Raw genomic sequence first — 13096 nt, forward strand, 5'->3', positions numbered from 1 at the left:
GATGATGTTACATCTTCCTGCCTTCGAGACTTCTTTGATCTCATACTTGTCTTTCTTTTCTGCATCTCCCCATCCCAGTATCTTCCTTACAGCCGCCCTCGGTCTCCCTGAAGCCTTGATCCCTGTACAGCTGCTTTGGGTGAACCTGGTGACAGATGGGCTTCCAGCCACTGCCTTGGGTTTTAACCCCCCTGATTTGGACATCATGAACAGGCCACCACGTAGTCCCAAGGAGCCCCTGATTAGCGGTTGGCTCTTCTTCCGCTACATGGCCATTGGAAGTAGGTGCTTTCCTCCCATAGCTGATGCCTTGGTCTAGCTTTGGATCTATAACATATATTTTGGCCCTATATGAATGTGAATTCAAGTCTGTATCCTCAGCCTTGTCTTATGTGACGTAAAAGTAATCTCAGCTCAGCAATCTGTATTATCTCAAAAATCCTAGGCAAGCACAAATCTTCTGCAAGACCCAACCTGGTACAATTAGGCTATCTTTGGCTTATTCTTCAGTCAGTTGCATGTTGTTCATGCTTATTATTATATGTTTGCAAACGGAGCCATTAGGCTAGTGATGGTGAACCTTTTTGCCATCATGCCAGGAGTGGGAGCGATGGCGCATATGTGCCCCATCCATGCATTTGTGAGCGACCCCCTGTTCCCCGCTCCTGGCATGCGATGGCCCATTTTTCTTTCCCTCCAAGCTCCAGAGCCTTTCTAGGAGCTTGGGGAGGGTGAAAACGGTTGGACCAGAAGTTGACAAATGGCCCATTTCCTGCCTCTGGAGGGCCTCCAGGGGGGAGGTCGTGGCTCTGGAGGCTGAGGAGAGAGAAAAATAGGCCTTCCCCACCACCACCCCCTGAGGCCCTCTGGGCCTGTTTCCTTAATTCCAGTGGGCCCAGAAGGCCTGAAAATCAGCTGGATGTGCAGGAACTCAGCTCGCTTGCCCGCTGATATGGTTACTCGTGCCACATATGGCACACATGCCATAGGCTCACTATCATGGAGCTAGGGCAAAATATGCATTCACCAGATAAATAATAGCAATAGCACTTAGATTTATATACTGCTTCACAGGTCTCTAAGTGGTTTACAGAGTCAGCATATTTCCCCCAGCAGTCTGGATCCTCATTTTATCAACTTTGGAAAGATAGAAGGCTGAGTCAACCTTGAGTCAGTGAGGATCGACGAACTCCTGGCAATGAGCTGAATTAGCCTGCAGTACTGCAGTCTAACCACTATACCATCATGGCACAAGGAAGAAACCAACCCAGACCTTTCATTCCCGTTTCTCAGCAATCATCCTTGAAAAAATACCCCTTTCTGCTATCAGTGGCCCTTTTTTTTTTCTCACAATAATTTTTCATTTCTGTTTTGCCTACAGTGTATGTCGGAGCGGCCACTGTTGGGGCTGCCGCCTGGTGGTTCTTATATGCTGAGGATGGACCTGGAGTGACTTACCATCAGTTGGTGAGTTTTGATTGTTGTGGGAGACCAAGTATCGTAAGAGGAATGAAGGCTGTTTAAATTCGGAAAAGCCCTGTTCAGTCTTAATTTCGCTTCCCCCCATTTTTCTTTTCTTCTCCTAGTCCCATTTCATGCAATGTACAGAAGACCACCCTCACTTTGACGGCTTGGACTGTGAGATCTTTGAGTCCTCTGTCCCCATGACCATGGCTTTGTCTGTCTTGGTCACCATTGAGATGTGCAATGCGCTCAACAGGTAAAAGGGAGGATGATGAAGGCCGTGACTTCATACACATGGTACTGCCTTGCACGTTTTCACTAGCCTTTCTCCATGCGTTGTTTGTGCAAATCTTATGCTTTCTCCAGCTTTCCAAATTGTGCAGGATGACGGGGAAGGACAAATTAACTTTCTCTGTAAAGATAATTCAAGGTTCATGCTAACAAAAAATGAATATTAGAGATTCAGCTTTAATTCAACTGTTTTAGCAATGTGCAAAAACTTATATTTGAAGTTAACTTACATTTCATGCAAAACACTAGCCGCTGCAAATATATAAGTCAGAATAATTTTTACAGCAATATAGGAAACCAAGGAATATCTGAAGAATAGCATTGTAAGTCACCTACATCTCATCTGTCGTGGACGTGTCTTCACAGGGTCTACGACAATTTGCCACAACCAACTCACTCCACAGCCAACTTGCTTTAGCCAACTTACCATGGCCAACTCACTGTAGGACCACTCACCACAGCCAACTCACCACAGAACAACTCACTGCAGGACAAGAGTTATACTAATAATTAAAGAAATAGTGGAATAGAATCATTAAAGAAAGGATGCAAAAGGAGGAACAGAATGAAATGTGAATGACAAAAATTAAAATATGCAGTGAGTTATCCCACAGCTAGTTGGCCGTGGCGAGTTGGCTGTAGCAAGTGGTCCCATTCTGGTCTTCACAATAGAAGAAGGGAAGCCTGCTGAAGCATGCCAAGATTGATTAGCACAAAAGCAGTGCTTTCCCAGTTATTGCAGCAGAACTATTTCCATGCTCCAAAGACAAGTATCCTTAATTTAAAACATCTACTTATTTGCATAGTTAATTCATGTTTTATTGTTCAGAAGGGAGGGCAAAGAACAAGTGCCTCCAATCACCAGCTCTCCCATTCTGATCACATGTTTTAAAGTCATAAAGATGTTGATTTAAAATGAAGTCTGAGATTAATTGAATTTTGCATCCAAATTGCAATACTGTGTTCTAACTTTGTCGCAATCCTCAAATGCACCCATTTGTTAATTGCCAGGGCTGGGACCTTCCAAGCAGAGCTGAGATATCTATCTAATTAAACTTTTGCTCAAAGGAAAGTTGTTCGCTTCTCATATATCTCAATTTTTTTTAAGAGGACTAGTCGCTATATATTTGCGCTGACTGATTATTTAAGACTGGGAGCTCTCATTTCAAAAACAGAGTGGAAATCATAACTTTGATTTAATTTCCCATTTCTCTCTCCTATATAGCCTTTCAGAGAACCAGTCCTTAGTACGGATGCCCCCCTGGGTGAACATCTGGCTTCTGGGATCTATCTGCCTCTCCATGTCTCTGCATTTTGTCATCCTTTACGTTGATCCCCTGCCTGTAAGTAATAGTGGTCACATTTTTGATCAGTGAGGGGGTGGGGGATTTTACTTTAGGATTCAAAAGTAAAAAGGGGCCATGGAGTCTACAGAGGCACGAATAAAGCAAAATTTTTTATAATTTAATTTTGTCATAACAGTATACATAAACATTGTCATAAGTAAAAAACATATCATGGAAATATATATATATATATATATAAGTAAAGAATATGTATTAGCTATATTAATTAGATATAATAAAGGGAACAATAGGACAGGAAGGGTAGGCACTTTTGTGCTCTTATGCACGCCCCTTATAGTCCTCTTAGGAATGGGGTGAGGTCAATAGTAGACAGTTTTTGGTTGAAGATTTTGGGATTTTGAGTAGAGAATATGGAGTTAGGTAATGAGTTCCAAGCATTAACAACTCTGTTGCAGAAGTCATATTTTCTGCAATCAAGTTTGAAGCGGTTGACATTAAGCTTGAATCTATTTTTTGCTCTTTTAATATTGCGATTGAAGCTGAAGTAGTCATTTGCAGGAAGGATATTGCAATAGATGATTTTGTGTGTTAAACACAGGTCATGTCGAAGTTGACGGAGTTGTAAGTTTTCTAATCCCAGGATTTCAAGCCTGGTGGTATAAGGTATTTTGTTGTTTTCGGAGGAGTGAAGAACTCTTCTAGTAAAATATTTCTGGACGCGTTCTATTGTATTTATGTCAGAGATGTGGTGTGGGTTCCAGACGGATGAGCTGTATTCAAGAATAGGTCTGGCAAATGTTTTGTATGCTCTAGTTAGTAGTGTAGAGTTTTTTTAAAAGAAGCTGCGTAAAATTAGGTTTTAGAGCCTTTTTTGCTATGTAGTTGCAGTGGGCTTTGGCATTTAGGTCATTTGATATGAGAACTCCAAGATCTTTGATGGCTCTTTTTTTCCCCCAGCTCTTTAAAGTAACTGTATCATTTCCAGGATCATGTGGCACCTAAAAGGACAGCTACATGACCAGCATGTCCAGCTGTTTTAGGGAGTAGCAGATGGGTGCTAGATTCATGCCTGTTAGTGAACCTTTTTGCATTCAAATCTGAGGCATGGCATAGCCCAAATGGCTAGAGGACTGAATTCCCACTTCTTGCTGAATTCTACAGATATCAAGAAAAAGATTATGCAAATTCTTTGGAAAAAAAAAAACTTCAGAATGCACAGCAGTGTGCTCTAAGTCCCCTTCCCCCCCCCCCCCAAATCATTCAAACAGCTGCTCTATTGTACTTCTAGCTGAAGAAGTATGGTAGTACAGGCTTCTTCAGCTGTTCCAGAAACTGTTTCTGGCTGCTTCTTCATATGTGCATATGCACAGCCACCTCTGCTTGCTGGAGAAAATAACAAGTGAAGCAGCTATGAATGTGTGTACACTCACATGGAAACATCTAAGAGTAGCTTCTGAAAGCAGCAGAGTCAGTCTAGAAAAAGCTTCTTTAATGGCTTGAAAAGAGATGCTTCAAGTGTTCTCCCATTCATTCTAGAATTCCTTCATCAAAGGATTTATATACTCCTATTTGCTGGGAAGAACAAGTCTCATTTATTAAATCCAGTTTTTGATCAGGATTCAGCCAATTATATGTAATGTAGCCTACCATTCACATCATTTTAGTACATAGTCTGACTATGAGTGGAAAGGTAGAAGAAAATACGTATTTCTCTACTGATGTCTCCATTGTTGTTCTTGTGCTTTCCAGATGATCTTCAAACTGACACACCTGGACTTGCATCACTGGCTCATGGTGTTGAAGATATCTTTGCCCGTCATCTTTCTGGATGAATGTCTCAAATTCGTTGCCCGGAACTATCTGGAGCGTAAGCCTCCCTAACATACCTTATCTTCCCAGTCCTTTGCCTTTTCCTTCTTAATGGAAGTGGATTTCCTAGATGGAATCCATGAAAACAAAACCATCAAGTTGGAGAAGATTAGAAATGGGATGTCCCCTCCCTTCTGATCTTTCCCTTTGTAATTATTTCCTGCCTTCCTCTGATACTTCCTCAGTTAGTTTAGAATTCCCATCTGCAGTCATTCAGTACAACACAGTTTTAAAAATAGGATTTGGTCCTTTGTCTCTTGGGTTCCTTCCCGGTGAACCACATGGAGCACATCCAGATACATCTGATATCAGTTCCAAGGAATTTACAATTCTGATAAAGGCAATGACAGAGTCCCTTTTATAAAGCTGTTGAGTTGCCCAGATCCTTGGTTTCACTTTTTTAGATCTGAAGATAAATCTGGTGGATCAGAGGAAGCACAAAAGTAGATGGAAACTGTCTGAGTGTCTATGGAGATTCTTAATTATCCAGGTCATGGTTGTCTCAAAGTGCTTTTTCAAAGGCAACGTCAGTTCTGAAGTGAAGAAGCTTGTTGGGTGAGAAGTAAAATGTCTTCAAGAAAAAATGAAGTCCAGTTGCCTTTTGAAAAAGCACCTCTAGGAGTTCTGTGTAATAAGATATAACAAAAGAGAGAAGAAACAGTTGTTTGCCTCTCTTATTCTAGAGAGTTTTCCCTTCTTTACGGGTTGCTAATCATTCATTCATTCATTTTACTTACTCATTCCATTCAGACTAATAATATTTTCCTCTTCTATTAACTAATCTCTATTAACTCTGGCTTCTTTTATCCTTTCCATCCTGTAGCATAAACTCCTTCCCCCTCTATTCTCCTGTATCCTGCCTCCCAGGTATCTTACTGTACAACCCACAATTGCATGCTTTGTTTGTTCTCTGGCAATTCCTTCATATCTGTCTGTTGATCTATGCAGAAAAATAGGCAATATCTGTGCGAAGCTGGGAAGAACAAGTCTCATTTATTAAATCCAGTTTTTGATCAGGATTCAGCCAATTATATGTAATGTAGCCTACCATTCACATCATTTTAGTACATAGTCTGACTATGAGTGGAAAGGTAGAAGAAAATACGTATTTCTCTACTGATGTCTCCATTGTTGTTCTTGTGCTTTCCAGATGATCTTCAAACTGACACACCTGGACTTGCATCACTGGCTCATGGTGTTGAAGATATCTTTGCCCGTCATCTTTCTGGATGAATGTCTCAAATTCGTTGCCCGGAACTATCTGGAGCGTAAGCCTCCCTAACATACCTTATCTTCCCAGTCCTTTGCCTTTTCCTTCTTAATGGAAGTGGATTTCCTAGATGGAATCCATGAAAACAAAACCATCAAGTTGGAGAAGATTAGAAATGGGATGTCCCCTCCCTTCTGATCTTTCCCTTTGTAATTATTTCCTGCCTTCCTCTGATACTTCCTCAGTTAGTTTAGAATTCCCATCTGCAGTCATTCAGTGCAACACAGTTTTAAAAATAGGATTTGGTCCTTTGTCTCTTGGGTTCCTTCCCGGTGAACCACATGGAGCACATCCAGATACATCTGATATCAGTTCCAAGGAATTTACAATTCTGATAAAGGCAATGACAGAGTCCCTTTTATAAAGCTGTTGAGTTGCCCAGATCCTTGGTTTCACTTTTTTAGATCTGAAGATAAAGTAGATCTGGTGGATCAGAGGAAGCACAAAAGTAGATGGAAACTGTCTGAGTGTCTATGGAGATTCTTAATTATCCAGGTCATGGTTGTCTCAAAGTGCTTTTTCAAAGGCAACGTCAGTTCTGAAGTGAAGAAGCTTGTTGGGTGAGAAGTAAAATGTCTTCAAGAAAAAATGAAGTCCAGTTGCCTTTTGAAAAAGCACCTCTAGGAGTTCTGTGTAATAAGATATAACAAAAGAGAGAAGAAACAGTTGTTTGCCTCTCTTATTCTAGAGAGTTTTCCCTTCTTTACGGGTTGCTAATCATTCATTCATTCATTTTACTTACTCATTCCATTCAGACTAATAATATTTTCCTCTTCTATTAACTAATCTCTATTAACTCTGGCTTCTTTTATCCTTTCCATCCTGTAGCATAAACTCCTTCCCCCTCTATTCTCCTGTATCCTGCCTCCCAGGTATCTTACTGTACAAGCCACAATTGCATGCTTTGTTTGTTCTCTGGCAATTCCTTCATATCTGTCTGTTGATCTATGCAGAAAAATAGGCAATATCTGTGCGAAGCTGGGAAGAATGTTTCTTTTTTTTGCTTGGACAGTCTGTTTGCTGCAAATGACATTGCCCAGGAAACCAAGGCCCAGCTACATAGGGGGAGAAAAACTGCTTCATAGGACAAGAGACAGAAAATCCTTCCCTGAAAGAGAATTATTCCAAGAATTATTCCATTTCTTCATTAAATGTTTGGCTGGTGGTAATCTGATCAATGCAAGGCTCCATTTTGCACAAATTCAACTTCCTGTTGGGATGCAGGAATGGTCATGGCCACTTAAATAAACATCAGCTATTAATGTTATCTTTTGAATGCCCACAGAACAGACTGAATTTCCAGGTTCCCCCCCCCCCAAATTTAGCATTTTTAAGATGGGGAGACTAACATGTCTGCCAAGGAATCTTTGTATATCTACTTAGAAAGTTTCAAATATTTCAGAGAATATAGAATCATGTCTAATCCAGTGATCTTATAGAATAGGTTGATCTAGCCAGCTTCGGTGACTCTATCTTACAGTAGACATAGATAATGTGAACATAGGAATAAAAAGAAGGTGTATTCTCATTCTTCTCTTCCTTCACCTTCTGCTTCATCCCTGAAGCCTATTGAATATAAAGGAATTTGTGATGAAGAGAGAAGGAGGAGGAAAGGTATAATAATAATAATCTGTTTTGCTGATTGCTTCCTATTTCAGTCCACTGAAATGCTGGAAATGGTAGTTCGTCTGTCAAGATACACAAATAAGCAAAATTGCAATTCCAAGCATTTCTTAGAAGACTGCTAAACCAGTGTATTTGTAATGTTGGTATAGAAAGTAGAGAAAATAACCTTGACAGAGATATGCAAGATTTATTACTATATCAAAAAGGAGTGAAACGTATTTTATGTTCACAAAAGATATAATATTCAGGTTTAGACAGACCCCTCTTTAATTTGTTGAACTGTAAGAAAATAAGGTACAACACAATCAGATTTGCAAGATTGACATCAGTACCACTCCAAGAAGTCAACTCCACAGAAAGAGAAAAAAAAAATATCTTCATTAAGTTTAGCTATAATAACAGAATCTTGGAGGTCTGATTGTGCTGTGCCTTCTTCTTCTTCTTTTTTTTTACAGTTCAGTGATTTAGGAATGTATCTGAACTGCTTCCAATATCTGTCCACTGTGAACGTAAAACCCTTTTCACACACATCCCAATCACCCTGGTGATGGATCTGTGTATTTCTGTCGAAGACATTTCCCATACTCTCTACAGTTGTTATAGGAAAGACAGATGATAGATAGAGAGGGTCTGATTTTGAATATTAACCGTTTGTCTTTTGTAAACTTAAAATATGTTCCACCTTTTTTTGCCCTAGAAATGGATGTTGCATATCTCTGTCAAAATTATTTCCCCTACTTTCTATGCCAACATTACAGGAGAAAAGGGAGCATTTTTTAAACATTAAAACCGACCCCTCTATGAATGGCCATCACCACCTCTCATGACTTCTGCAGTTCCTGTGTTGCAGAGGAAGCTCAGCAAGGGAAACAAATTTATTCTTAGGAAAACTTGCCTGAGTTTATTGATCCTTCCTTTGAGGAACATCTTAGAAATTTCTCAAGAATCCTAGGGTGGTTTAGAGTTCAGTTTTGAAACCACTGAATAATTCATAGGGTCCTTTAAAAGAAAAAAAGACGGGGTAACTTTCAGCGCAAACGATTTTGCATGTTTATCTGTTGGATTCTATGAATCCTAATTGTCACATTCCAAATTGTAAATTCTGTTAATCGGACCTTTCTTACATTGTGCTTTTCCTGGCCATTCTTGGCCTTTGGCACTCTTTGACTTCTGACTTGACTGTGTTTGGCTCAATGAGAGGATAGTCTTGGACTGACCTTTGGTTTGCACAGACATCTTTTCTGCTTTCCACAGCCTTCCCGACTGTGCCTAACTGTGCCTATATTGCCCTTGTGTCATGCTTAGGCAAATGTCTGATTTAAGTCATTGCTTGGCCATACATTTGCTGGACAGCAAAGGGGGTGATGCGCACCTTCTGTGGGCCTGCTGCTTTTGGTGTTGTCAGATTCTTCTTAAAGAGGTGGGTGAGGATGCTTGGGCAAAGCTGTAGAGAAAATTATGTTCTGGGTTGGGTAACGTTAGCATGTATGAAACCATGGCAGTGAACATCCCCAGGATTTCTCTCTAAGGCTCCAAGAACACACATGCTTCATAGGAAGCAAGTTCCACTTAGTGTGTAAAATTAGTTCCTAGTCAGTAGAATTATTTGGGGCTTAATTATAATGTAATATATTATCTATCTATCTATCTATCTATCTATCTATCTATCTATCTATCTATCTATCATCTATCTATCTACCTACCTACCTACCTACCTACCTATCTCTCTCTCTCTCTCTCTCTCTCTCTCTCTCATCTATCCTTCTCTATCCATCTCTCCCTCCCTCCCTCTCTCTCTCTCATTTATCCATTTCTATCTATCCATTTCTCTCTATTTCCATCCATGCATCCATCAATCATGTACCTCCTCAATCAGAAGATCTCAGCAGTATCCATCATTGTCCATAATAAAATATCACAATATTATATAAATTGTAAAATACCACAATTAATATTTATATAATATAAATATTATATAAATAATTAGCAAAATTTAAATCAACATCACTGCTGGAACAACATACAAAAATATTTTTGCAGGAAGTAGTTCTAGGTTTACTCATCTTGCTTGCAGTGTGTGTGAAGAGTGGTGGTGGTGGTGTGTCTTGATTTCTTCATTCTCTGCCCTTTATTCTTTATTTTCTTCCTCCCTTTTTACAGACAATATAGAAGGAAAGAAGTGAACACTTGAGTCATCATGGAAATAACCACGTCGTTCCCCCCAACCGTCAAGATCTGCCCATTTCCCAGACCCCACTGTCTTGTCTTCGGCCCCGCCTCTGCTCCTCTGCCCCTCTGTTATTTAATAGTGTCTCTCTTTCCCTTTAACCCCTCTGCTAGTGTGATTGCTAGTGTGGGCCACAGTGCTGGCATTTGCCATGCCATGTTCCCTGCCAGCTGCTTCTCTACCCAACCCACAAACCTCACCTGCGACTCGGCTTCTGTACATTTTGAGCCACCTGCCTGTCCTTGCCTTTGCACACGCAAGCTCACGCGCATACACATGCACACATACCGTCCCAAGTGCTTTCCGCATTAGTGACCACACTATGTTCGTTTCCCCCTCCCTCCCTCTTCTTATGACTAGAACCCACCTCAAGCCCAGGACTGGATTTTTTAATGCACACATAAACAGAAGGAAACATTTTGTTAGGAAAAACGAACAAATGAAACTCCTCAACTTGGAGGAAATGAAGAGATTCTTCTAGCTGCTTATTTATTGATATTAAAGAATAAACTCTTAACTGTATTAAAAATTTCTGGCTTTTCTCTTATTGTTGTGCCTCACTGGGGAATGGACAGAGCGACTCTTCTAATACAGTATATAGGAAGTCCTCAACTTACAACCACAATTGAGCCCAAAATTTCTGTTGCTAAGCAAAACAGTTGTTAAGTGAGTTTTGCCCCATTTCACAACCTTTCTTGTTGCAGTTGTTAAGTGAATCACTGCAGCTGTTAAGTTAGTAACATAGTCATTAAGTGAATCTGGCTTTCCCATCGACTTTGCTTCTAAGAAGGTTGCAAAAAGGGGTCACATGACCCTGGGACACTACAACCATCATAAATATGAGACAGTTGCCAAGCGCCTGTAATTTTGAACACATGACTAAGGGATGCTGCAATGGTCATAAGTGTGAAAAATGGCCATAAGTCACTTACAACGAATGATTATAAGTCTAGGGACTGCCTGTATACAGAACTACTAATCTGAATCTGGCTGGGATGACATTTCAAATAAAAAATAATTTATTTAACATGACCTATGAGATGCATCACAATTGGCTGGGTTATGTCACATACACACACACACACACACAAGAACCCTCCAAATATCTCAATTTCATAAACTCTCGTTAAACATAGCCATTAAGGTCTAATTATCAAAGTTCCATGCTGGCCGGAAAATTCTTGAAACTAAAGTCCAAATATAAGGAACTAATTGAAAAATTCTGAACTAGATGGGGGCCAGGAAAAATAGCAACCCTGAGTCATAAATCATAATCAAAACCCAAGCAGACTACATTATAACAAAGTATATTGGGTGAATTAGCCCACAGCATTATAGTATAGTAAGCGGTGTATATTTCCCTCTCTGTACAACAATTCTGCATTTTTGATTGCACAGTGTGCAGAAATTCAATGTTTTTTTCATATATAAAGGTATTGGATTTCTCTTAATATTTGTAACCACAGTTGTCAGGAAAGTGCTTGTTTTCACTATGGTTGGTTTGACTCTCATTTTGAAAGGAATATAACCTTTAACTACCAGCCCATAATTGATCAAACATCTGGTAAAAAACAAGAAGTTGCCATTTTATAATTCTTCCTCCTTAAATAGACCAGGCAGAGAGAGATTTCTCTGGAGCTGGTGGCATTGCCAGATTGGCTCCCTCATGCAAAAAAGAAAAGAAAAGAAAAGAAAAGAAAAAAGTAAGAAAGTAAGAAAGAAAGCTGTTAATTGTTTATTTTTTACGAGACAGATTGAAACTATCATATTCAGTTAGAAAATGCAAATCATACTATATGGGCAAAAAAAATTCTGCCCTGCCAGCAGCAAAATGTACTTTGGGTATTTCCAGATACAAGATTCTTAGTGTTATCACTCAAAAAGACTTCCAAAAACAGGAAGTCCTGGTGAGAGTTTTTTTTCAAGTATAAATAAGAACACATGCTATGCATGCCTCATTTGAGAGCAGGCCATAGGGAATCACAAATAGAATAATAGTGGTTGCATAATACAGAATATTTACGGTGGGCAACTGCAGTCTACACAACACAATTGCAAAATCAACAAAGTAATCCTTGAGCACAGATTGTAATTAAACTGAAAAATACACGACTGGAGCAACTCTTGGTAAAATCACATTTGGAATATTGTGCCCAGTTTTGGTCGCCACGATATAAAGAAGATGTCAAGATTCTGGAACGAGTTCAGGGAAGAGCAACAAAGATGATTAGAGACTATAACACATGAAGAATGGTTGCAGGAATTCGATATGTCTAGTTTAATGAAAAGAAGGCCTAGGAGTGACAAGATAGTAGTGTTCTAATACTAAGGTAACGATTCCCCTCGCACATATGTGCTAGTCGTTCCCAACTCTAGGGTGGTGCACAGCTCCGTTTCAAAGCTGAAGAGCCAGCACTGTCCAAAGACGTCTCCATAGTCATGTGGCTGGCATGACTAAACACCAAAAGCGCAGGGAACACTGTAACCTTCCCACCAAAGGTGGTCCCTATTTTTATACTTGCATTTTTTAACGTGCTTTTGAACTGCTAGGTTGGCAGAAGCTGGGACAAGTAGCGGGAACTCACCCCGTTATGCAGCACTAGGGATTTGAACCGATGAACTGCTGATCTTTCAATCAACAAGCTCGGCACCTTAGCCACCGCTAATATACTAAAGAGTATAAACTCTCAAAACGACTCTATCTGAAGCCATATTTTCTTGCTTCGTTTCTTAGTTGCCATCTTTACTGGGGGGGAGGGGGACTTATGGAATATAGAACGTTTTCCTCCAATGTGCCAGACATAACAACAATAAGGCTCCTGAGAACCAAGGCCAGATCAGTGCAGAGGCAGTTCCGAGATGTTAATAACCGGCTTATTTGGCTAACATGACCTGTGACCCAAGGGTGGTAAACAGTATCTGTTCTTTAATTATACCCAAAATGCGGGAATTATTCAGTGTTGGTTTCACATCTGACCATGTGTAAGGACTTGCCTCTCCTCAAGAAAGCAGAACTCTTGAAACAGGCATTATTTCAAAAGG

The 13096-nt window shown here is 40.0% G+C and overlaps 1 protein-coding gene and 1 long non-coding RNA gene across 2 annotated transcripts in view; both read left to right on the forward strand.

Moving 5' to 3' along the window:
- Positions 1 to 5858, forward strand: part of ATP2A1 (ATPase sarcoplasmic/endoplasmic reticulum Ca2+ transporting 1) — a 34630-nt gene extending 28772 nt beyond the window's left edge. Inside the window, exons 17-22 of the mRNA XM_058180732.1 lie at positions 79 to 281; positions 1382 to 1467; positions 1587 to 1720; positions 2981 to 3098; positions 4812 to 4929; positions 5755 to 5858. Of these exons, the coding sequence (XP_058036715.1) occupies positions 79 to 281; positions 1382 to 1467; positions 1587 to 1720; positions 2981 to 3098; positions 4812 to 4929; positions 5755 to 5759 (664 nt within the window). The 3' untranslated portion in view covers positions 5760 to 5858. The remainder of the gene's footprint in view (positions 1 to 78; positions 282 to 1381; positions 1468 to 1586; positions 1721 to 2980; positions 3099 to 4811; positions 4930 to 5754) is intronic.
- Positions 5859 to 6055: 197 nt separating this feature from the next.
- On the forward strand, positions 6056 to 10583 carry LOC131197097 (uncharacterized). Its single transcript, XR_009154872.1, has 3 exons — positions 6056 to 6199; positions 7030 to 7073; positions 9988 to 10583. It is a non-coding gene; the product is annotated as an uncharacterized LOC131197097 (long non-coding RNA).
- Positions 10584 to 13096: the final 2513 nt, after the last annotated feature.

Source organism: Ahaetulla prasina, chromosome 4 (genome assembly GCF_028640845.1).
Source record: "Ahaetulla prasina isolate Xishuangbanna chromosome 4, ASM2864084v1, whole genome shotgun sequence".
NCBI classification, from domain to species: domain Eukaryota; kingdom Metazoa; phylum Chordata; class Lepidosauria; order Squamata; family Colubridae; genus Ahaetulla; species Ahaetulla prasina.